General features: G+C 50.1%; 1 protein-coding gene and 1 pseudogene across 1 annotated transcript in view; both read left to right on the top strand.

Annotated features, from left to right (window-relative positions):
* Positions 1–3,308: 3,308 nt before the first annotated feature.
* On the top strand, positions 3,309–3,948 carry LOC119962269 (annotated as a pseudogene).
* Positions 3,949–5,955: 2,007 nt separating this feature from the next.
* The window catches only part of LOC119957155 (acyl-coenzyme A thioesterase 1-like), a 56,611-nt gene continuing 37,067 nt past the window's right edge, over positions 5,956–25,499 (top strand). The window contains exon 1 of the mRNA XM_038784928.1: positions 5,956–6,552. Within this exon, the coding sequence (XP_038640856.1) occupies positions 6,003–6,552 (550 nt within the window). The 5' untranslated portion in view covers positions 5,956–6,002. The remainder of the gene's footprint in view (positions 6,553–25,499) is intronic.

Here is a 25,499-nt window from a genome sequence, read left to right as displayed (position 1 = left end):
GCCAGAAGCATTTAGAGCTTGAGGTGTTCATCTGTAAGCTCACCATGGGAGTGGTATACAGTAGTTTCACCTACCAGGTGAACCCTGGCCCAAACCCAAACTTTTCCAGTACCTCCATGACGCCTTCTCTGCGTCTAAGGAGATGATCACTTCTGGTCTCTGCTCCCCGGGTGTGTCATAATCATGTTCAGCAGGAAATCTGATGTTCGTTATTAATTGCCTGCCCTTGACAAGCCAGTCTGATCTTCCGCGATTACCTCTGGAACACAACCCTCCAGTCGCCTTTGCCAGAAATTTGGCATCAGTGGTGAGGAATGAGATGGTCTGTATGACCTATGCTCTATTGGATCTTTGTCTTTTTTAGGGATATATATCAGTGATATCGAGGCCTCTGCCAGCATGGGTGGCAGAGGTCCATCTTGATAGTGAGGCATTGAACATTTGCCACAGATGCAGGGCCAATGCTGCCATGAATGTTTTATAGAAGTCCACCGGGAATCCATCTGGACCCGGTGCCTTCCTCAACTGCATGCAGTTACTGCTTTCCATGACTTCCCCAGTTCTAGTGGTGCTTCCAGCCCCTGCCCTTTTTCCTCCCCCACAGCTGGTATGTCCAGCCCATCGAGAAGCTGTCTCTTCTTCGAGTCATGATGTGGAGATGCCGGCGTTGGACTGGGGTGAGCACAGTAAGAAGTCTTACAACACCAGGTTAAAGTCCAACAGGTTTGTTTCAAACACGAGCTTTCGGAGCACTGCTCCTTCCTCAGGTGAATGAAGAGATATGTTCCAGAAACATGTATATAGACAAAGTCAAAGATGCCAGACAATCCAAGCATTATCTGGCATCTTTGACTTTGTCTATATATATGTTTCTGGAACATGTCTCCTCATTCACCTGAGGAAGGAGCTGCGCTCCGAAAGCTCGTGTTTGAAACAAACCTGTTGGACTTTAACCTGGTGTTGTAAGACTTCTTACTCTTCTTCGAGTGCCCATTCTTGCAAAAGGTCGCAAGGGCCTAATTGATCTTATTTGATGCTGTGTCTAATTTAATGCACCTCCCTTGTGGCTGCCTGCTTTCTCCGCTGATGTGCTGGTGGCTGGCCTTATCCCCATGTTTGTAGAAGATCTCCGTGTCTGGCAGAGTTAGTGCACTGCTTCCCAGTGGAGAGCAGGTCAAATTCCTGTTTGTTACATTTTCCCTCTCGGCCAATAGTTCCATGGTTGGGCCAATCCACCTCCAGTATGGAATCGATCTGCTGTTGCCTCGCTGCCCTCTCCTTCCTGTCCCGGAGTGCTTTGTACGCTATTATTTCCCCCCTTATCACGACCTTCAGTGCCTCCCAGAATGTGTAGGGTCAGACCTCCCTGTTCTAGTTGCAGGTTTCACACCCGTCGATGGTTTGTGCATTCTCTCATATAACGCCTTGTAGTGAGGGGGCTATGTCAAGCCTCCACGGGGGTACGCTGGGCTCAGCCCATCGCGAACCTCATATCCACGTAGTGTGGTGCGTCATCGGAGATTAATATTGTGGTGTATCATGCCCCTCCTATCCCTGGAAGCACCGATTTACCCATTACAAAAAGATCAACGCTGGAGTATACTTTGTGGACTTGGGCGAGGGAGAACTCTTTGTCCCTCGGGTGACTGAACCTCCATGGGTCCACCCCCCCCCCCCCCCCATCTGCTCCATAAAGGTGCTCAGTTTCCTTACCATGGCTAATTGTTTCCCTGATTTGGGGTTGGATATGTCCGTCCTTAGGTCCTGTACACAGTTGAAGTCTCCCTCCATGATGAGTTGGTGGGAGTCGAGATCGGGGATTTCTGCTATGGGCAGCACGGTACATGGTAGCGCAGTGGTTAGCTCCAAGTTCGATTCCCGCCTTGGGTCACTGTCTGTGCGGAGTCTGCACAGTCTCCATGTGTCTGCGTGGGTTTCCTCAGGGTGCTCCGGTTTCCTCCCACAAGTCCTGAAAGATGTCCTATTTGGTAATTTGGATATTCTGAATTCTCCCTCTATGTACCCGAACAGGCGCCGGAGTGTGGTGACGAGAGGCTTTTCACAGTAACCTCATTGCAGTGTTAACGTAAGCCTACTTGTGACAATAAAGATTATTATAATAAATTTTTGTTGAAGTCAGCATCATCCTAATTGGGGCCATATATATTCGCAAACAATACCGGTTGCCCATCCAGGATACCGCTGATCATGACATAGGGTCTGTCACCTTATTCATCACTGTAAAAGCTGTTCTTTTACTAAACAGTATGCCACACCCCCCCCCCCCCCCCCCCTCCTTGCCCTTGTCCTGTAGCATGCTTGGTAGATCTGTCCTATCCAACTTTGTCTTCTCCCTCAGGTGTGTCTCCTGCGGGAAGACCATGTCGGCCCTCAGGTTTTTCTCTGGACCTTTTCACTGTCACTGTTAAGTCTCTTCACGTTCCAGGTATTAGTCCCCTTACGTTCCAGGTGAGTATTCTGGTGGGGGGTTTCTGTCTGGCCACACCCCCCCCCCCCTCCCTCCCTCCCTCCTGCGGGATCAGCCATACTTACCACACGGATATGCCCCTGAATGCCGGGGTTTCCCTTAGTTTGTGGGCCACCAACGTCTTCTTTATTCTGACGGCCTCCATGTGCAACTGTTGTAGCCAGTATTCTGCCCTCCCCCTTTCCCTCTCTTAGTCCCAGATCCCCCCCAGCCCTGCCCAGCCCAGCTGACCTCGTCCACCCCCCTATTGCCTCCCCTCCCATTGCCTTCTCCCCCCACCCCCCCACTTCCGTGTACTAGCATATCGGCCAGCATGGTGACACCCCCCCCCATCAACCCCATATTTTGTTCTCCCCCCCCCCCTCATCATTTAGGTGTCGAAGACATATATAAATGGACCATGTTCAATGTGTCTTCCATCTCGAGGTTCATCACGTGTTCGACCTAGGGGGCGGGGGAGAAGTCCCTTGTCCACCTTTCCGGTGCAAAGGGTCTAATGGGAAGTTCTCACGGAAGAGCCACCTTTCTCGGTTCAGCACATCACCGCCACCGAGAGACAGAGGAATTTGAAAGGTTTTTGGGGAAGTTAGCAGGGATGCAACGATGTTGATGGGCCAAATGGCCTGTTTCCCTGCAGCTTCAGTGCTGTTGAGGTGCGGTGAGTTTTTTTCACACCTGATTGGACGGGTCTGGTTTGCATCTTTAGGCGATGAAAAATGCAAATACCAAACGCAAATACCAAGAAAAGCTGCTGTGTTTCCAGGGTTGTGCTCAATCCCGATGCAAAACTGGGCGCTCACAACAGATGAGAGAGGGTGGAACCTCCCAGAGAGATTGGAGAAGAACCATTACAACAGACCAAGCTGCAAACGGTGTGAACCATCCCTCACCCCTGGTTTCCATGTCCCTGTGCAGCCTGCTCCGGGTGGCTGGCAGCCGTTCCCTCCTGCGCCGCCCCCTCCCCCTGCCTCAGCGAGCCGCCATGGCCGTGAGTGTCCAGCTGAAGCCCAGCCCCGACTCCCTCTTCGATGAACCGCTCCGAGTGCGGGTGAGCGGCCTCGCCCCGCTCCAGCAGGTCACTATGAAGGCTTGGCTCCGCGACGAGAAGGAGCAGCTCTTCCGCTCCTCCGCCTTATACCAGGCGGACGCACACGGTCACGTAGACCTGGCTCACTCCCCGGCCCTGGGCGGCCACTACACCGGCACACAGCCCATGGGGCTCCTCTGGTCGCTCAGCCCCCACACTCCTTTCACTCGCCTCGTCAAGAAGGACGTGGCCTCCGCTCCCCTCTCTCCACATCGAGGTCTTTGATGGACACTGGAGCCTGGGGCAGCTCCCACAACAGCCTCTGGCCACTTCCACCAACCAACGTTGGTTCATGAAGAAAGGGGTGAGCAGGATCCCAGTCAGAGACGGCAGGGTCCGAGGAACCCTCTTCATCCCACCTGGTAAGGTTTGATTTTCAATCCAACATCAACTTTATTCTGAGCTGCCCTCAGTTTATGCTCTCTACATTAAAATGCTATTGATATCTAAACAGTGGATACACAGCACTCAGACCCAATGACCCAAATAACAAGTCTTGGCACAATTGGACTCTCTATAAAATGCTTCTTCTAAAAATGAACAATCACAGTACTTTTGCTTCAGGAAATAATTTTCAAATCATTATCTTTAAAGTGGGTATTTAAGTTTAAATATTTCACATTTTTAACAGCATGTGAAATGAAATTGTATTTTATTAACTTTTCAAACAATTTTTTCTGTAATTTATATTGTAGCCTGGCTTGAATTTAGACCCGAACGAGCGCCTACCAACAGAGGTTACTTTCTAGGAAGCATTTGAAATGAAATAAAAATCACTTATTGTCACAAGTAGCTTCAAATGAAGTTACTGTGAAAAGCCCCTAGTCGCCACATTCCAGCACCTGTTCGGGGAGGCTGGTACGGGAATTGAACCGTGCTGCTGGCCTGCTTGGTCTGCTTTAAAAGCCAGCGATTTAGCCTTGTGAGCTAAACCAGACTACTTCTAAATGTTCACATCGCCACATTTAGCCATTTTAATCGGAAGTGTAATATACTGATCCGAGGAGACAATTTCCATTGATTCTTGAGGGGTGAACATTGGTAAAATAAGACCAATAGCTTTTTACCATTTGAAAAGCAAGTGTATTGTAAGTAGTTTTAGCCACACTGCAGTTTATGTAATGTCGGGATTAGACTCTCCTTTTGGCTGCCTGACGCCCGGGGATTAGCGAAGGAAGATTTGGATAACATCCTTTCACCAAATTTGACACCTGTTGCATCAAATAAATTCCTAAAATTTTGGAACTGCAGAGAATGTCATTTGTGCTCAGCCTGATTGATGTGTGCCACCTCCCTACAGAGCTCTCCGCATTGTTCCATTCCCTTATTCTACCCCATACTCATCAAAATGTGCATTTATCAAATGTGTACCCCTTCCCTTTTACAAGGTGGAGTGTTTTATTTTCTGTTTTGTTTTGGGGGGGTGGGTGGGTTGTAGGATCAATGACCCCTTTATCCTCTTGATGACGACCTGAAATTGATAACCTTTTCGTTATATTACGATGCCAGACCAGACCCCAACAGAAACTAAGTTTCCCTTAGTTTGTGGGCCACCAACGTCTTCTTTATTCTGACGGCCTCCATGTGCAACTGTTGTAGCCAGTATTCTGCCCTCCCCCTTTCCCTCTCTTAGTCCCAGATCCCCACCCCCCAGCCCAGCCCAGCTGACCTCGTCCACCCCCCTATTGCCTCCCCTCCCATTGCCTTCTCCCCCCACCCCCCCTCTTCCGTGTACTAGCATATCGGCCAGCATGGTGACACCCCCCCCATATTTTGTTCTACCCCACAACCCCCCCCCCCATCAGTTAGGTGTACATCTACCTCCCCCCCCCTCCCCCTACCCCTCCCCTCCCCCTACCCCTCCCCCTAGTTCAAGCAAGTGTTCAACCTGGAGATCGAAGACATATATAAATTGACCATGTTCAATGTGTCTTCCATCTCGAGGTTCATCACGTGTTCGACCTAGGGGGCGGGGGAGAAGGTTGGTGGTTCCCGTGTCCACCTTTCCGGTGCAAAGGGTCTAATTGGAAGTTCTCACGGAAGAGCCACCTTTCTCGGTTCAGCACATCACCGCCACCGAGAGACAGAGGAATTTGAAAGGTTTTGGGGAAGTTAGCAGGGATGGGACGATGTTGATGGGCCAAATGGCCTGTTTCCCTGCAGCTTCAGTGCTGTTGAGGTGCTGTGAGTTTTTTTCACACCTGACTGGACGGGTCTGGTTTGCATCTTTAGGCGATGAAAAGTGCAAATACCAAACGCAAATACCAAGAAAAGCTGCTGTGTTTCCAGGGTTGTGCTCAATCCCGATGCAAAACTGGGCGCTCACAACAGATGAGAGAGGGTGGAACCTCCCAGAGAGATTGGAGAAGAACCATTACAACAGACCAAGCTGCAAACGGTGTGAACCATCCCTCACCCCTGGTTTCCATGTCCCTGTGCAGCCTGCTCCGGGTGTCTGGCAGCCGTTCCCTCCTGCGCCGCCCCCTCCCCCTGCCTCAGCGAGCCGCCATGGCCGTGAGTGTCCAGCTGAAGCCCAGCCCCGACTCCCTCTTCGATGAACCGCTCCGAGTGCGGGTGAGCGGCCTCGCCCCGCTCCAGCAGGTCACTATGAAGGCTTGGCTCCGCGACGAGAAGGAGCAGCTCTTCCGCTCCTCCGCCTTATACCAGGCGGACGCACACGGCCACCTAGACCTGGCTCACTCCCCGGCCCTGGGCGGCCACTACACCGGCACACAGCCCATGGGGCTCCTCTGGTCGCTCAGCCCCCACACTCCTTTCATTCGCCTCGTCAAGAGGGACGTGGCCTCCGCTCCCCTCTCTCTCCACATCGAGGTCTTTGATGGACACTGGAGCCTGGGGCAGCTCCCACAACAGCCTCTGGCCACTTCCACCAACCAACGTTGGTTCATGAAGAAAGGGGTGAGCAGGATCCCAGTCAGAGACGGCAGGGTCCGAGGCACCCTCTTCATCCCACCTGGTAAGGTTTGATTTTCAATCCAACGTCAACTTTATTCTGAGCACCAGGATGGGGACTCGCGATCTTTGGGGTTGGGGTAGAGCCGGGAGTGCAGGAGGCGAAAGAGGCCGGTGTGCTGGCCTTTGCGTCCCTAGTAGCCCGGCGAAGGATTTTGCTACAGTGGAAGGATGCGAGGCCCCCAAGCGTGGAGACCTGGATCAATGACATGGCGGGCTTTATTAAGCTTGAGAAGGTTAAATTCGCCCTGAGAGGATCGGTGCAAGGGTTCTTTAAACGGTGGCAACCTTTCCTCGACTTTCTGGCTCAACGATAGGGTACTGGGACAGTAGCAGCAGCAACCCGGGGGGTGGGGGGGTGGGGTGGGGGGTGGGGGGGGGGGGACGTTGATTATGTTAGCTTATTTTATTTAAATTTGATTTATCTAATTTTAATTTATGGTTAAGTTCTCTTGTTTGGGGGGGGGGGTGGGGGAATCTGATACATGTGATGTTACAGTATGGGGGGAATTGTGGGTGTTATGGGGCTGTTAGTTGCATATTACTGCTTTTTGCTATACTTTTTGTTATATTTTCTGCAAAAAATTCCAATAAAAAAAAATGGAAAAAAAAAAAAACTTTATTCTGAGCTGCCCTCAGTTTATGCTATCTACATTAAAATGCTATTGATATCTAAACAGTGGATACACAGCACTCAGACCCAATGACCCAAATAACAAGTCTTGGCACAATTGGACTCTCTATAAAATGCTTCTTCTAAAAATGAACAATCACAGTACTTTTGCTTCAGGAAATAATTTTCAAATCATTATCTTTAAAGTGGGTATTTAAGTTTAAATATTTCACATTTTTAACAGCATGTGAAATGAAATTGTATTTTATTAACTTTTCAAACAATTTTTTCTGTAATTTATATTGTAGCCTGGCTTGAATTTAGACCCGAACGAGCGCCTACCAACAGAGGTTACTTTCTAGGAAGCATTTGAAATGAAATAAAAATCACTTATTGTCACAAGTAGCTTCAAATGAAGTTACTGTGAAAAGCCCCTAGTCACCACATTCCGGTGCCTGTTCAGGGAGGCTGGTACGGGAATTGAACCATGCTGCTGGCCTGCCTTGGTCTGCTTTCAAAGCCAGCTCTTTAGCCCTGTGCTAAATCAGACTACTTCTAAATGTTCACATCGCCACATTTAGACATTTTAATCGGAAGTGTAATATACTGATCCGAGGAGACAATTTCCATTGATTCTTGAGGGGTGAACATTGGTAAAATAAGACCAATAGCTTTTTACCATTTGAAAAGCAAGTGTATTGTAAGTAGTTTTAGCCACACTGCAGTTTATATAATGTCGGGATTAGACTCTCCTTTTGGCTGCCTGACGCCCGGGGATTAGCGAAGGAAGATTTGGATAACATCCTTTCACAAAATTTGACACCTGTTGCATCAAATAAATTCCTAAAATTTTGGAAGTGTTGAGAACGTCATTTGTGCTCAGCCTGATTGATGTGTGCCACCTCCCTACAGAGCTCTCCGCATTGTTCCATTCCCTTATTCTACCCCATACTCATCAAAATGTGCATTTATCAAATGTGTACCCCTTCCCTTTTACAAGGTGGAGTGTTTTATTTTCTGTTTTGTTTTGGGGGGGTGGGTGGGTTGTAGGATCAATGACCCCTTTATCCTCTTGATTTAGGGGGCAGCAGGGTAGCATGGTGGTTAGCATAAATGCTTCACAGCTCCAGGGTCCCAGGTTCGATTCCCGGCTGGGTCACTGTCTGTGTGGAGTCTGCACATCCTCCCCCTGTGTGCGTGGGTTTCCTCCGGGTGCTCCGGTTTCCTCCCACAGTCCAAAGATGTGCGGGTTAGGTGGATTGGCCATGCTAAATTGCCCGTAGTGTCCTAATAAAAGTAAGGTTAAAGGGGGGGGGGGTGTTGGGTTACGGGTATAGGGTGGATACGTGGGTTTGAGTAGGGTGATCATGGCTCGGCACAACATTGAGGGCCGACGGGCCTGTTCTGTGCTGTACTGTTCTATGTTCTATGTTCTATGACGACCTGAAATTGATATCCTTTTCGTTATATTACGATGCCAGACCAGACCCCCAACAGTGACTAGGATACTCTGAACCAAAACCTCACTATTTATTTTTATTTTGTCAGATTGTGAGGAAAAGATACTCTGTGCCTGAAGTGATTGCATGAATAAATCAGAATATGGTATATTAAACATTTTTTAAATTACAAACACAGTATTAAAATCTTTAACATCACACTGGAAAATAACTTACAATCGCCCCATAAACAATACAACTCAATAGAGTGAATACAATACCCTTAATTGCTATCTTTAGTCCCACTAAAAGAACAAGAAATAAAGCATCTCACTTGCAATCCACCTTAAATGCCTATGGTACAGAGGAATATTTGCTTTACAGAGGTATTCTTTGAGAAATAAATATTTTGGTACAGCTTTACAGAAATGATCTGTCTCCTGTCAGGAATTAGGGCTGTATGTCTTCAAAAGCTGTATGTCTGCACTGCTTTAAAGACTGTTAATCTCTTTTTACGAAACTGCAGAGACCAAAACCTGATTTGCAGTCCCAGCTTCATCCAGACTGAACTGAAGTTCCACCGAGCAATGATATCAACTCACCAAGCTGAAAACATTTTTTATAAATTTAGAGTACCAAATTCATTTTTACCAATTAAGAGGCAATTTAGCGTGGCCAATCCACCTATCCTGCACATCCTTGGGTTGTGGGGACAAAACCCACGCAAACACAGGGAGAATGTGCAAACTGCACATAGACAGTGACACAGAGCCGGGATCGAACCTGGGACCTCGGTGCCGTGAGACAACAGGGCTAAACCACTGTGCTACCGTGCTGCCCGCCCTCCCAAGCTGAAAACTAATGAACTCCCTAGGGAATCTCCTTAATCACAATAAAATTGCATTAACCCAAGCTTTTTATGATGGTTAATTGTATCTCTGGCTCCTAAAAGCTTTGTTGAATTTGAAACCAGGATTTTTTTCCAAACATGAATTTGGCAGTCAAACACACTCTAACCGAGACTTTTAACCCTTACTTCACCAAACATTTATAGTACATTATATCTGAAATTCCTACATTTATCGTACCGCCCCTTAAGAAAATGAACTGTCAATATAAAAAAGATGGCTTCATTTTTCCAAAGCCTTTTACCTCGAAACATTTCTCATTAATAAACACAACTTCTACTCTCTAAGATGCATATCATATTGTATTTTAAACGTGCAAACCTAAACATGAGCATAGTCCATTTCAGTCTTTCTTTTCCACCTACGAATGTTCCAGTCTTCTCACACTTCAATGTTGTGATAAAGCATTGTACTTTTCCCATCCTGCTACATGTATAACTTTTAAGTGAAATGGTTGCAACAATAATTTCTATCTCAACAGTGTTGCATTTTGATCCTTAAACTTTTACAAACAAAATTCATGGATTATTGTCTCTGATGAACTGTTATCAACATACATGCCAAAATGTTGTAACACCAATACTAAACACAATGGGGTGAATTCTGCGCCTCCCCAGCCGCATGTTCCTCAGCAACGTGCCATCACTGGCAGCAGGATTCTCTGTTCAGCCACTGGCCAATGGGATTTCCCATTGTAGCCACCCCACGTGGCCAGGAAACCCACGGGCAGGGGTGCATTGCAGGCAGAATGGAAAATCCAACCAGTGGGGAATTCACCCCAATGTCTCCATCTAAATGGTTGAATATTTCTTTTGAGAATTATTTAATTTCCAAGCAAAATTTCCATCCTTTAGTCATCTTCCTGCAGGAGTACAGCACTAAAACCCACATCACTCGCATCAATTGCCACCTTAAATTGCTTGTCATAATTATGTGTCACAACATTGGCTCAGTGGTTAACACAGTTTTCAGATTATCGAATGCCTCCTGATATTCTAATGTCCACTGAAATGTCCCGTGCTTTTTTCAGAAGTTCAGTCAGTGGAGCAACCGCACTGCTGAAATTTGGCATAAATTTCCTGTAGAAACCACTCATGCCCAGAAATCTCAGACCTTCTCACCTCATTGATGGTATTGGAAACTCCTCAATAGCTTTTGTTTTCACATTCCCACACTCATCCAGGATCTATGCCGCTGGCTGAGGTACTTCTTCTCGGGCTGGAAGGAGTGGTTGGAGGTGGACAGGGGATTGGCTGTGGGGTCAGGGTTGGCGGGTTAGGCTTCCAGCACGGCAGATGCCATGTTTTCCGGCGTGAATGATGCAGGCATCAGCCCTGCGAGGCACGGGATCCAGCGATTCTCCGGCCGTTTTCCGTGCGATCCATGAGCTTTTCATGCAGGTGCCGGAGTGCGCCCCTCACCAGTACCGGAATTGGTGAGGGTTTTGTTCCGATTTTCCTGTCATGAAATTCCCGTGGATTCTCCGTTCGCGCCAGCACTTAGCCTCAGCATCGGAGAATTCCACCCTATGTCTCCAGGCGCAAACTGCCAGACTGGCCAAGGTCGAGAAGGGCTATGCCCCTGCTGTTACTGATTTTGGTGCACTTTCGCGCGAATGTCCGAAAAGACCATGCTGAGTCAGGTACAAAGTATGCAGCCAATTAGGAGTTCCACGGGAGTTACCCCAGTCACCGCATGCAGAATGGTACTGTAATAAAACAAAAAATGAGACAGTCTAGTGTCCATGGACCTGGAAGACTGTTTCTCAAGGCCCCGTTTTAATGTCTGCATTGCTCGCTGCCCCAACCCATTGGAAGCTGGGTGGTATGGAGCGATGCAAATATGTCGTACACCATTCGTCTTCATGAAACCCACAAACTCCTCACTTATGAAAGGATTGCCATTGTCCGTGACCAGCACCTTGGGCAGGCCATGCGTGCTAAAAGATAAACGCATCTTCTCCTTGGTTGCACAGGACGTTATTCCCACCATCCTTTGTACATCGAGCCACTTTGATTAGGCATCAATGAAAAAGAGGAACATGGATCCTTGAAAAGGGCCAGCAAAATCGGCATGTAAGCGTACCCAAGCCCAGCCTGGCTGGGTGGTGCAGGGGCATGGCTGGTGGAATCTTCCAGACATAACTCTGCGCCAACATTTTCATTTTTGTCACGCCCGGATGACCATTGTGGAGGTCCTTTATAATCTTTATCTTTATTATTGTCACAGGTAGGCTTACATTAACACTGCAATGAAGTTAGTGTGAAAAAGTATCAGCTCCTGCCCACACACGTCCCCCACAACAAGATACCATCTTCAACGCTGAATTCAGACAACTTGGAGGAAAATGGCCTCAACTCGCCTGGGTGCTGCCTGTGCTGCCCACCATATACGACTACCTGCCAAACCTTGGATAGGACCTGTTCTGTCTGGGTTCACTCATGGTTCCACAATGCCGTGACCGGTAATAACTCCATAAAATTCAGGGTCACAACCACCTCAGCTATCGTGGGGCCGGTCGGCAAAGGCAACTTGCTCAGTGCATTGGCAATCACTATCTGCGTCTCTGGTTTATGCTCCAAAGAATAGGCAGCGAGCAGCAAAACCCAGCGATTGATCTGGGCGGAAACAATGGGCGGAATCGGCTTATCCTCTCTGAAAAGTCCAAGCAGAGGGTTATGATCGGTGGTGCAAGCGAAGTGGCGGCCATAAACATACTGGTGGAAGCGTTTCACCACAAAGATCACCGCCGGATCCTCCTTCTCGATCTGTGCATATTTAGTTTCCGCTGCAGTCAATGTGCGGGAGGCGAACACTATCCGTCGCTTGGTTCCGTTCTCCATCTTGTGGGACTGGACAGCCCCATTACTATATGGGGATACATCACATGTGATGATCAAAGGCTTTGCAGGATCATAGTGGGTTAGTAACCCAGATGACGACAGTTGTTGCTTCTCCTGCTGAAATGCGGTTTCCTGCAGCTGACCCCAAACCCAGGAGTGATTCTTCTTCAACAGAAGGTGTAATGGGGCCAGCATGGCTGCCAGATTGGGGAGAAACTTCCCATAATAATTTATGAGGCCGAGAAAAGAACGAAGACCCGAAGCGTCCGTCGGGGCGGGGGCTTGTTGGATTGCGCGCACCTTCTCCGAAACGGGTACCAACCTTTGCGGTCCACCCAATAACCTAGGTAGATCACTTCTTCTTGCACTTTACGCAACAGAAACAAATTTCAACCTCCGAGAAGTATTTAAACACAGCCTCCAAATTATCCAAATGCTCTTGCTCTGAAACTCCTGTAATCAAGATGCCATCTACATAAATACCAGTACGTGGCAACCCTCGCAAGATACTCTCCATGACGCATTGAAAAATAGCACAGGCAGAGGACACTCCAAAAGGCAACCATATATACTCATACAGGACCCTGTGCATATTAATGGTAACATATTGTCAGGAGACAGGGTCCAACTCCAGCTGCAGATAGGCGTGACTCATATCCAATTTCACGAACGAGAGTCCCTCTGCGAGCTTCATGTAGAGATCCTCTATGCAGGGTATTGGATCTCGCTCTGGCCGGGAAGCTGTGTTCACCGTTAGTTTATAGTTGCCGCAAACCGTGTTATCTGGCTTCATTACCGGTATAACCGTCGATGCCCAGTCAGTGAAACGGATGGGACTGACCCAGGGACCCCAAACGGGTGAGCTCCGCTTATACTTCCTCGAGCAAGGTGTAAGGCACCGGGCGTGCCCGGAAGTAGCGCGGCGTGGCTTCTGGGTCAACCTGGATACGGGCTGGAATTTTATGGGTATCTTCCTATTACCTCAGACAAGCCACCAGAACCCATTTGTAGAATCGTGCCTCCTTTGCAGCCGTAAATACCACAACCAGTCCCAAACCAACAGGCTGGGTCCGTGGCCTCGCACCACGATGAGCAGGAAACACTCCACCTGCTGTCCGTAAGCAAGTTGGATCATCCTAGTCCGAGGGATGTCCAATAGTTCTCCTGTATGGGTTGCCAACCTGGCTTGTGTATCAGTGAATGTAAGGGTCTGTATACCCTCCTTGATTCCGTCAAATGTCTTCTGCCTAACCACGGAGACCGCTGCAGCAGTATCCAACTCAATCTTAAGTGGGTGACCATTTACCCGTACCGTCACCTTAATAGGGGCCACTCGGGGGGGGCTGCCATGTGATGTAGCAGCAGGCAGTCATTCTCCACCCCCTCATCCTCGGGAGCAGTATCCTTGGGTTCAATCAAATGGAAAGTACGAGCCCTGGGTTGGCCACAGCTCCTGCCAGAGTGACTAGCCCTCTGACGTGGCCAGGACTGGCGTCCACGCCAGGGTTGACACCCACAAATTTACACCAACACGACTCCTCATCGATTGGTTCCGGAGAAGGTTCTTTTTGGGGAGGAATGTCTGACGGCCTCCGGCGGTCCTTACAGCACCCTGTCCAAGGTATGGCGGGCATACGGGGGACGCTTTTGGGAAGAAGAGGGCATGCCCCAAGGCATGCACCTCCATTTCCTGTAGTTCCTGCACTCCCCATTTTCCGCTCTCTTGGGACAATGCCTTCAGGATGGACTGTTGAAAGGTCAATGTCGGCTCGGCGGACAGTTTCCTCGTTTTGGCCATGTTGTTCATGCCACAAGCCAAACAGTCTCATAACATCTCTGACAAAGTGTCACCATATTCTCAGTACTCTGCAATCCTGCATAGCCTGGGTAAGAACTCAGCAAGGGATTCTCCGGGTTATTCTCTACGGTGTTAAACCAGCAATGTTGGACCATCACGGACAGAGCTGGGTTAAAATGTTGCCCCAACAAAGTCTTATCTTTTTCAATTAAGGGGCAATTTAACATGGCCAATCCACCTACCCTGCACATCTTTTGGGTTGTTGGGGTGCGACCCATGCAAACACGGGGAGAATGTGCAAATTTCACATGGACAGTGACCTGGGGCTGGGATTGGACCCTGGTCTTCAACACCATGAGGCAGCAGTGCCAACCATTGCACCACCGTGCCGCCTTGCCCCACCAAAGTCATGAGCTCATCAAACATTTTACTGTCAGTTGTGGCTGGGTATGTAAGGCTTCTTATCACCCCAAATGTATGTGCGCCACAGGCGGTTAACAAAATGACCATCTGGCATTCATTTTTGGTTATTCGCCCAGAAGTAGTAATGCATTCTTGGTGTGTACTGGTTCCAACTCTCCAGCGCAGCATCAAATACATCCAAATGTCTGTAAAGAGGCATAGTGCAACTGAAAAAGAAAAACTTCCAACCTGTATCCAACAAAAAGTCCAAGGAGGTGACTTCAGCAGCTGAGACAGCTATCCAACTTTAATCCTCATCGCCAGTTTTGTGAGGGCCACAAAGAATCCGGCACGAGTTTGTAGAGTCAACCAGAAAGTAACTTTATTGACAGCAATATGTGCACAGCAGCAGTCGTCCACTACTGCTTCCTTCTCTAGCCGGTTCCACAATGGCCAGCTCTATTTATAGAGCACTACCCTGCAATTGCCCTGACCCCCTCATTGGGGGAGTTCATATTCACCAAGAGTCATGGGGTAACCAATTGTCCACAGCCATGTCGATCCAGGCAGGTGAGAACAATTAGTTTTGTATTTCCCAATATATTCCCACATACAGCTCTATGGGACTATAATGACTCTTTGAGATCATTTTGTTTTCCTCTAGAAAGTAACTCAATAACCTATCTCGATTTCCTATTACTTCCTCATTGTCCAATCTAATTGAGGAATGTCAAATTCAGAATCATCTGGATTTATCTCTTCATGAGTAACAACAACTAACACCTCCTCATTCTTTCCTTCTTATCAAAATACCTTTTCATTTTTTACAATTAAGGGGCGATTTAGCCTGGCCATTCCACCTGCCCTGCACATCTTTGGGTTGTGGGGGCGAAACCTGTTGCTCTGTTTACTTGCTATAAATATAGCCGTCAATATGGTCGCCTTTCTTAATTCTAATTATGTGTATACTTTCAGAGTCGCCAGGTATCTCTCGATACCGCCACAAGGTTCAACCCGAATACCGATCAAAGAGCCAATACACCAGTTAGTTAGTTCAAAGTCAATACTATTTATTCACACACAGTATGATCTACTCATGCACAATAATACGACAAACTAAACTAACTCTATCGCTAACGCCTATACTAAACTTCGGGTGCCCACTTAGTCAGAGGAACAATGGCCATTGTTCGGATCTGAGATTGTTGGGTTCGAAGAGGTAACAGGAGTACAGCTAAGGTCGTCCGTCTGGTAGCGAGCGTTGACCTTGAACTTACTTGCTTCTGGTGATGCTGGTGGATGGGTCTCTCTGCTTTGAGAGCCAATTTCAAGAGAGCAAATATACATTCAGGCTTTGTGCCTGCTTGTTGCCTAGCATGGTCCATATTTCCCTAGAGTCTCTGTGAGCGTCCATTTTGTATACTGAAATTGGCCATCCCAGATGGCTACACTCCCTCCTTGTGATCCTCAACGTGAAGCGTGAAGGATCATATTACTGAATCTTCTTTATTCTCTGCCGAAGTCGAGCACCCACAATCAAGGACAGGTTCTACTCTGCCCTGTGGATTGTTTTATATACATCACATTATTATAAAATTCTAAGGGGCGCTTTGACATTTAGGCATGCATTACAATTAAAACACGGGAACCTCTAACTATTCTTCTCTAAACTCTCCTTAGTCAATGAAAAGAATTTACAACAGTATAAACTATACAATAGCAGCATTACATGTTTCTGTATTCTGGCGGTCAAGTACAGAATTTCACATCTTTTATTAGAACAAACAAAAAAATTAATCGCACTTTATTTACTTAGAGGGAGTGGGGGGTTTGCTGAAGTCTGAAAATAGGGATCTGAGGGTATATACCGGAGTGCGGGAGGCTTTCCCTCGCCATTTCCTAAGTGTCAGTGTCTGGATGACACTACAGAGTATCGCTATGACTAACAGTGCTTCCACGATGTAGGACAGGGAATACCATGTGATACATTTGTCACACCAGGTTGGTGTATCAGTGGCTGTCTCTGGGTGTGGTGTATGGCAGGGATGGGAAACATTCACGGCTGTGGGGTAGGGGTCAGGGGGGGGTCGCGTCCGCGCGCAACTGGAGGGATCACACAAAGATCCAGATATAGATCATGATGTCTGTCTTCATGTTCTCTTTTTCCTTCTTGGTCTTCCTTCGTATTCTGTTGTTCTGGATTTGCTGTGGCCACAAGCATAATATCTGTTATTATCTTGTTTAATATCTCGTATGTCTGTCTGTCTGTCCTTTTATTATTAATTGCCCATTAGAATTGTCACCATATGTGACTCCCTCTTTTTTTTAAACCAAATATTTTGGGACCAGACATGCAAAAAGAAAATGCTGTCACAGCGCGAGCAGTCTCGCAGCCTGTGTGATCGATGCAGTGTGTCAGCGGACTATCTCTCCGTCCAGCAGTAAAGCGTTTCATCCAAGTGTTTGAGGATGTAAATAGCATATGGGAGAGCAACCTAAGGGTCGCCAGAAACAAACAAACGAGTTTTGAACCAAAAGTTCCGAATGGGGTGCGTATGGGCCGCGGAGGGGCAAGAATGGGTGGAGTCCCCGGGTAGGACGGTGACCAGTGCCGTAAGTGCACTACCTGAGCGTAGCTGACCAGATGGGGGTTCTCAGGCAGGGCGGTGACCAGTGCCGTAAGTGCACTACCTGAGCGTAGCTGACCAGATGGGGGTCCTCAGGCAGGGTGGGGGACCAGTGACGTTACTCCACGGCCTGAGTGACTGGACAAAAACGGAAAGAATTTGTGGTCATCAGGGATACCGCCTCTTATGATTACCTTTGAATCAGAAGAGTAGCTATGATTGGTTGTCTGCCGACAAACTAGTTCCTTTAACTGCCAGTGGGCGTTAAAAGAGTGGTGGCGTGGGGCCATGAATAAACTTTAAGTGCACAAACAAACATTCAACATTTAAAATAACAAACATTTAAAGTAACAAACTAACATAACAAAATCGGGCAGGCTCCATCAGAAGGACACCGTACATCTCCATCAGTTCCTTTTTACCATCATCTGGACACCTCATTGCTCTATAGTGAACAGAGTCATTGATGTACCATCAATTGGACGCGAGGCACGATGAAGGTGCTAACTTAGGCTTTAATCAGCTAGTTGTTAGCCCGGTGGTCGACTACAGAGAAAGGCCGACTGCCGGGAACTCTGGGTACTTATACCCCGCCTCGGAGGCTGGATCTACTTGCCTCTCGACCAATTGGTGAGAAGTCGCATGACTAGTCCCAGCCAATCAGATGAGAGGCACATGACCAGCCAGAGCCAATGGGAAACCAATGCTCTGCACCAATGGCAGTGCTCCCATTCATACCACCACATTGACCCCTTGTGGAGAAAGAAGGCGGGGGGGGGGTGTTTTAAGGGGAAGAGAGAGGAGGGGAGCGAGGACTGGTGGTATGAGTAGAGACATTGAGAAAATGGGGGCTGCCCACTGGCTCGTGGCAAAATGAACAAAACTAAATACAGTAGGATGCAAAAAAAATTACAATAGAGTCCAATAAAGTCCCATGGTTGCATCAGATGGAGACGATCAGCCTGTCGGGTGCCCGTGGTGTTCTGGAGGACCTTCGCAGTGGAGCCGGTGATGTCGGGCCGATGGTCGTCCTTGCCTCCGGGAGCGTCGGTCGTAGATGTGTCTCCGTACCCTGGGCCGGTGGTGGAGACGCTGTAATCGGGGAAGAGGGGGTCTGTGCGCTGGGTTGTGGGGGCACTGGGGGGAATTGGGGTTGGGGAGGAGGTGTTGATGTAAGGGGAGAAGGCCGCACGCTGGCGGGTGCCATGTCCTGAAGCGAGACCATATCCGGGGCTGGTTTAGCTCACAGGGGCTGGTTTAGCTCACTCGGCTAAATCGCTGGCTTTTAAAGCAGACCAAGCAGGCCAGTAGCACGGTTCGATTCCCGTACCAGCCTCCCCGGACAGGCGCCGGAATGTGGCGACTAGGGGCTTTTCACAGTAACTTCATTGAAGCCTACTCGTGACAATAAGCGATTTTCATTTCATTTCATTTCCTGCCGACCGTCTGGATACTCCACGTATGCATACTGCGGGTTGGCGTGGAGTAACTGGACTCTCTCAACCAACGGGTCGGACTTGTGCACCCGCACATGCTTCCGGAGCAAGATGGGCCCGGGGGTGGCCAGCCAGATCAGGAGAGGGAATCCTGAGGACGACTTCCTAGGGAAAACAAGAAGACGTTCATGAGGTGTTTGATTAGTGGTGGTGCAGAGGAGAGACCGGATTGAATGGAGGGCGTCGGGGATGACCTCTTGCCAACGGGGGAGAGGGAGATTTCTGGACCGTAGGGCCAGCAGGATGGTCTTCCAAATGGTGCCATTCTCCCGCTCGACCTGACTGTTACCCCGGGAGTTATAACTGGTCGTCCTGCTAGAGGCTATGCCCCTGCTGAGTAGGAATTGACGCAGTTCGTCACTCATAAAGGAGGACCCCCGGTCGCTGTGGATGTACGCGGGGTAACCAAACAGGGAGAAGATGGATAGGAGGGTCTTTATGACGGTTGTTGTGGTCATGTCAGGGGATGGCAAAAGGGAAGCGGGAGTACTCATCAATAACTCTCAAGAAATATGTGTTGCGGTTGTTGGAGGGGAGGGGACCCTTGAAGTCTCTACTGAGACGTTCGAAGGGGCGGGACGCCTTGATCAGATGCGTTCGTTCGGGGCGGTAGAAGTGCGGTTTGCACTTGCCGCAGACGTGGCAGTCCCTGGTGATGTTCCTGACTTCCTCAACGGAGTAGGGCAGGTTGCGTGTCTTGATAAAGTGGTAAAAACGGGTGACCCCTGGATGGCAGAGATCCGTGTGGAGGGAGCGGAGGCGGTCAATCTGCGCGCTGCACAGGTACCACGGGATAGGGCATCGGGAGGCTCGTTGAGCTTCCCAGGATGATACAAGATATCGTAGTTGTACGTGGACAACTCGATCCGCCACCGCAAGATCTTGTCGTTCTTGATCTTGCCCCTCTGTGCATTATCGAACATGAAAGCTACTGACCGTTGGTCTGTGAGGAGGGTAAACTTCCTGCCGGCCAGATAGTGCCTCCAATATCGCACAGCTTCAACTATGGCCTGTGCCTCCTTTTCCACCGAGGAGTGGCGGATTTCGGAAGCGTGGAGGGTCCGGGAGAAGAAGGCCACGGGTCTGCCCGCTTGGTTCAGGGTGGCCGCCAGAGCTACGTCAGACGCGTCGCTCTCGACCTGGAATGGGAGGGACTCGCCGATAGCATGCATCGTGGCCTTTGCGATATCCGCTTTGAGGTGGATAAAGGCCTGGCGGGCCTCCATCGACAGGGGTAAGGAGGTGGACTGGATGAGGGGGCGGGCTTTGTCGGCGTAGGTGGGGACCCACTGGGCGTAATAGGAGAAGAAGCCCAGGCAGCGTTTGAGGGATTTGAGGGTGTTGGGGAGAGGAGTTCCATCAGGGGGCGCATGTGTTCGGGATCGAGGCCTATCACTCCGTTACGCACTACGTAGCCGAGGATGGCTAGGCGGTCGGTGCTAAACACGCACTTATCCTTATTGTAAGTTAAATTAAGGAGTTTCACCGGTTCGGAGGAATTTTTGACGGTTGATGTCATGGTCCTGCTGGTCGTGGCCACAGATGGTGACGTTATTGAGATATGGGAAGGTAGCCCGTAAACCGTACTTGTCGACCATTCAGTCCATCTCCCGTTGGAAGACCGAGACCCCATTTGTGACACCGAATGGAACCCTGAGGAAGTTGTAGAGGCGCCCATCTGCCTCAAACGCGGTGTACTTGCGATCACTCACGCGGAGGGGGAGCTGGTGGTAGGCAGACTTAAGATCCACTTAACCAACTCCGGAAGCTCCGGAAGCATGTGCGGGTGCACAAGTCCGACCCGTTGGTTGAGAGAGTCCAGTTACTCCACGCCAACCCGCAGTATGCATACGTGGAGTATCCAGACGGTCGGCAGGAAATGAAATGAAATGAAAATCGCTTATTGTCACGAGTAGGCTTCAATGAAGTTACTGTGAAAAGCCCCTAGTCGCACATTCCGGCGCCTGTCCGGGGAGGCTGGTACGGGAATCGAACCGTGCTACTGGCCTGCTTGGTCTGCTTTAAAAGCCAGGAAAAAACTTTGTACTTCGCGATTCTGTTAACCAGGTCGGAAATGCAGGGGAGAGGATACGCGTTCAGTTGCGTAAACCTGTTGATGGTCTGACTGTAATCAATGACCATCTGGTTTTTCTCCCCAGTCCGAACTACCAGCACTTGGGCTCGCCAGGGACTGTTGCTGGCCTCGATGACTCCTTCTTTAATGAGCCTCTGGACCTCGGACCCGATGAAGATCCGATCCTGAAAACTGTATCGTCTGCTCCTAGTGGCGACAGGTTTACAATCTCGGGTGAGATTAGCAAACAAGGAAGGGGGGTCCACTTTGAGGTACGCGAGGCTGCAGACAGTAAGGGGGGGAATAGGGCCACCGAATTGGAAGGTCAAGCTCTGCAGGTTGCACTGGAAATCCAGGCCCAAGAGTGCCGGAGCGCATAGACGGGGGAGAATGAGGAGTGGCGAGAGTTCCAGATCATCCTCGGTGGCAGAGTAATCGCTGGCAGGGCCTTCCGTGTTGGCCCATGGTGACGGCGCCCAGGATCCGCACATAGAATCGGGGCCCCAAGATTGCGCCGCCCAGGACCCGCACGTGGTGCCGGGGCCCCAAGATGGCAGCGCCCATGACCCGCACGTGGCGTCCGGGACCCAAGATGGCGGCGCCCGTGGGAACCCCGTGGTGGCTGGGGGCAGTGTCAGCGGCGTCTGCGGGCCGGTCAGGGCAGCCGGGAGCGGGGGTAGGGAGGACCGTGGGCCTGTTGGGGGGTCCGCAAGGCGGGCCAGAGAGGTTGGTGCGCGGCCCTGGGAGTGTCCGGGGGGGAGGGCGATCCGCGGTCGCTGCGCGGAACAGCAGCGACCGACTTGGTCTGGCAGACCACCGCGTAGTGGCCCTTCTTCCCGCAGCTCTTACACAGAGCGGAGCGGGCCGGGCAGCGCGGGCGGGGGCACTTGGAGAGGCCACAAAAATAGCAACGGGGCCCCGTTAGCTTGTCGGAGCGACCCGCAGCGCAGGCCTGGGGGGGGAGGTCGAGGTCAACGGAGGACAGAGGTGGCGTGTGCATGAAGTCCAAGGGATTGCCGCGCGGCCAGGGGCGTATGCGCGGGCGTTCATGTCGGCGACCTCCAGGGAGGTTGCGCGGGTCCGTGCCTCAGATAGGCTGAGGGCGTTCTTCTCCAGCAATCGTTGGCGGATAGAAGGGGACTGCATGCCAGCAACGTAAGCGTCGCTGATTAAAAGTTCCATGTGCTCTGTCGCAGAAACATGGGGACAGGCGCACATTCTCCCTAGAGCTGCGAGGGTCTGGTAAAACTCGTTGAGTGACTCACCAGGGAACTGTTGTCTAGTAGTCAGGAGATGCCGTGCATATACTTCGTTGACCGGCCGGAGAAAGTGTCCTCTCAGGATATCCATGGCCGCGTCATAATCATTTTCATCCTCAATCATTGAGTATACCGCCGTGCTCACGCACAAGTGGAGGATGTGGAGTTTCTGCTCCTTGGGCTTGCCGGCTGCAGTTGTCAGGTAACTGTTGAAACACAGTGGGCAGCACGGTAGCATTGTGGATAGCACAATCGCTTCACAGCTCCAGGGTCCCAGGTTCGATTCCGGCTTGGGTCACTGTCTGTGCGGAGTCTGCACGTCCTCCCCGTGTGTGCGTGGGTTTCCTCCGGGTGCTCCAGTTTCCTCCCACAGTCCAAAGATGTGCAGGTTAGGTGGATTGGCCATGATAAATTGCCCTCAGTGTCCAAAATTGCCCTTAGTGTTGGGTGGGGTTACTGGGTTATGGGGATAGGGTGGAGGTGTTGACCTTGGGTAGGCTGCTCTTTCCAAGAGCCGGTGCTGACTTGATGGGCCGAATGGCCTCCTGCTCTGTAAATTCTATGATATAACACGCCTGCCAATGTTTAAAGATTGCAGGCGCATTTGAAGCATGTGGGCTGATGCGGAGGCAGTCAGGCTTGATGTGTAGCTCCATTTCACAATTCTAGCTGATTAAATTGATGTACCATCAATTGGACGCGAGTCACGGTGGAGGTCCAAACTTAGGCTTTAATCAGTTAGTTGTTAGCCCGGTGGTCGACTACAAAGAATGGCCGACCGCCGGGAACTCTGGGTACTTATACCCCGCCTCGGAGGCTGGGTCTACTTGCCTCTCGACCAATTGGTGAGCAGTCACATGACTAGTCCCAGCCAATCAGACGAGAGGCACATGACCAGCCAGAGCCAATGGGAAACCAATGCTCTGCACCAATGGCAGTGCTCCCATTCATACCACCACAGTCACAAAGGGGCTTGTCTGGTGGGAGTCAGACTCTGAGTCATCATCTTCTCCCGGTTGCCACACTCGTGACTGGAGTAGCCGTGCCGAAGCTGCTTGGCTCATCGTTACGGATGCGTCTGCAGGAATTGTCGCGGTGCCAGTGTTTCGTGTCGAGGTTGGAGGTGGTGGGGGCAATCCATAGTCGTCGGGCGGTGAGTCCGGATCAGGGGCTTTTATATACGTGGTCTCAAAGTTGTCTTGTTCGGAGTCGCTGGGAGTGGGGCCTGGTGCAGGAGTGTAAACGTGTCGCGGTGCCATGGGGCTGTGGCTTTCGCTGTCACTATCGGTGCTGGTTGAATGAAGGGAGGGCGGAGTCGTGCCTCTGGGGGTGGAGTTGAAGTGGTGTCTGAGGATGGGCTGGACTGGTTGGGGGAGGGTAGGAGTAGGTCATCCGTGGGCGGGGCGTGCTTGTCTGCTGCTGCAAGTGAGATGAGGTGTGAGCGGTTGCTCTGTGTGCCATAAGCCTTAAGCTGGTTTATATGAAACCATCCAGACTTGCCATTGGGATAAGTGATCTTATACACAGAGGGGCTGATTTTATTGGCAATGGAGCAGGGTCCTGCGAATTTGGGGGAAAGAAATGAACTGGGGTTGTACAGGGATAGCATGACCTGCTGCCCTACTACAAATTCTGTGGTGTGTACTGTCTTGTCGAAACAAAGTTTACTTTGCTTCTTTCGTGTTCCAAGCCGAACAGCTGCGGCGAGCTAGGCTGCTTTAACATTTTCAATAATCTGCTGTACTGTTTTCTCATGCGTGAGGGCGGTGACTGAACGGAGTACGCCTTGGTCAAGCAGACTCTGGATAACCGTTGCGATTTCTCACTCTGCTTGTTGGGGAAAACCGTACTGTTTTTGGGGTTTGGGGTCGGGTCCTGTAGCGTTTACTAAACCTGCTATTTTGCCGCAGTCGTGCTTGTGCTGGGCAAAGGAAGCTTTGTGTCGCTGCAAAACGTCTCTAACATCTTTGTCCCAACTAATGGCTCGAGGGTCGAACCTTAAAGTCTCCTACTGCGCTAATTCTGTGTCCATAGTCTCCGACTGTGAGCATGGTGGGGGCTCGTGCTGCCTTTGCCATTCTCCACACACATTTGTTTACGGGGTCGAACGATAGATTGTGGGAGCTCATAAAGTCTATCCCCAAAATGTGTTCAGCTGTCTGGGGTAGATCGACTAGAACTACAGGGTCTTTGGTTTTAATGTTTCCTATCTGAATCACTACAGAGGCTGTGATGTGTCCCTGCTGTAAGTGCCCTGTGAAACCGCTGAGGGTAATGGTGTCTGTGGTGGGCCATGTGTCTCGTTGAAACATTGTGGAGGAATTGAGAGTGGTGCGGGACCCTCCTGTGTCCCAAAGAAATTCTACGGGGTGTCCCCGGACTGTGCCTGCTACTACCGGTCTGCCGGACTTGTGTCAAAGGGTGTCGCAGACCCAAGTTGGGGAGTCTGAACACCGTCAATCGGTGCCGTTCATGTCTGCTTTCTCAGAACGGGTGCGAACACTATGAATTGGCTTGGCCCTATTCTAATTCAGAGTATTTGCCTGCTGGTTTCGCTGCTGTTTCTGGGGGGCATTGCACTCTTGTGTGTAATGTCCTAATCATCCGCATTTGTGACATTCGTGGGATTTAGGCTACTGTGGGCTATTTCTTCCCTCGTTTACCCATGCGGGGTTCTGATGCGTCCTAACTGGATGCATGTTGGCATCGGCCTGCTCTTCCTCTGCTTTGCCGTAATCTGATTTTCCCTGAATGGACTGTTCCCAAGCTCGGGATAGTCTCTTTAGTACCCATTTCTCATTGTGGGTCTCGTCTGAGTAGTCATAATTGGCACAAGCTCTCTGTCCTGCTTCGGTCGCGTGAGAGACTAGGATTCGAGTCCATTTGGCCATATTGTCTGGGGTCAAATGGGCGCGGGATAACTCTCTGAATACTGTTGTGAAATGAATCCAAAGGCGTCCAGCAAACGCTGTTGGGTGCTCTGTCCTTTTTCTGCCTACATTTGTTGAGGCCTTCGACAGGGTCTTCCTTATTGTTGCCGATCGCATCTAGAATCGCCGCATGCATTTCTTGGAGGGTGCCTCCTCCTACATTTTTTTGGGTCGGGAAGGGCTGCCACGACTGAGGGGTCGAGGCTCAAAACTGTGAGCTTCACTTGCTCCTTCTCATCCAGGCCGTACATGGTCGCCTGCTGTTTAACCCTCGCAAAATAATGGTGTGGTTCTGATGTGGGTTGGAACAGTGTTATCTTATCGCAAGCATCCCTTAATTAAGTGACAGTTAATTGGGTGGTGTACAGAAAATCGAGGTCTCCGTCTGTTGTGGCCCTGCGCTGTGTGGTGACAGGGTTCATGGGGTTGATCTCTGCCTGTGCGGTCGGGGGTGGGGGTGCTTGTCTGTTCTGAGGTTTGTCCTGAGTACATGTTCCATGTACATATAGATGGGCAGTCTCGTTTAATTCCTGCCAATCGGGGCCATTTTCCTGATCTAACT

Source organism: Scyliorhinus canicula, chromosome 2, assembly GCF_902713615.1.
Source record: "Scyliorhinus canicula chromosome 2, sScyCan1.1, whole genome shotgun sequence".
Lineage (NCBI taxonomy): Eukaryota > Metazoa > Chordata > Chondrichthyes > Carcharhiniformes > Scyliorhinidae > Scyliorhinus > Scyliorhinus canicula.
Note: the sequence above shows the minus strand (reverse complement) of the source record. Positions and strands in the feature narration are given on the sequence as shown.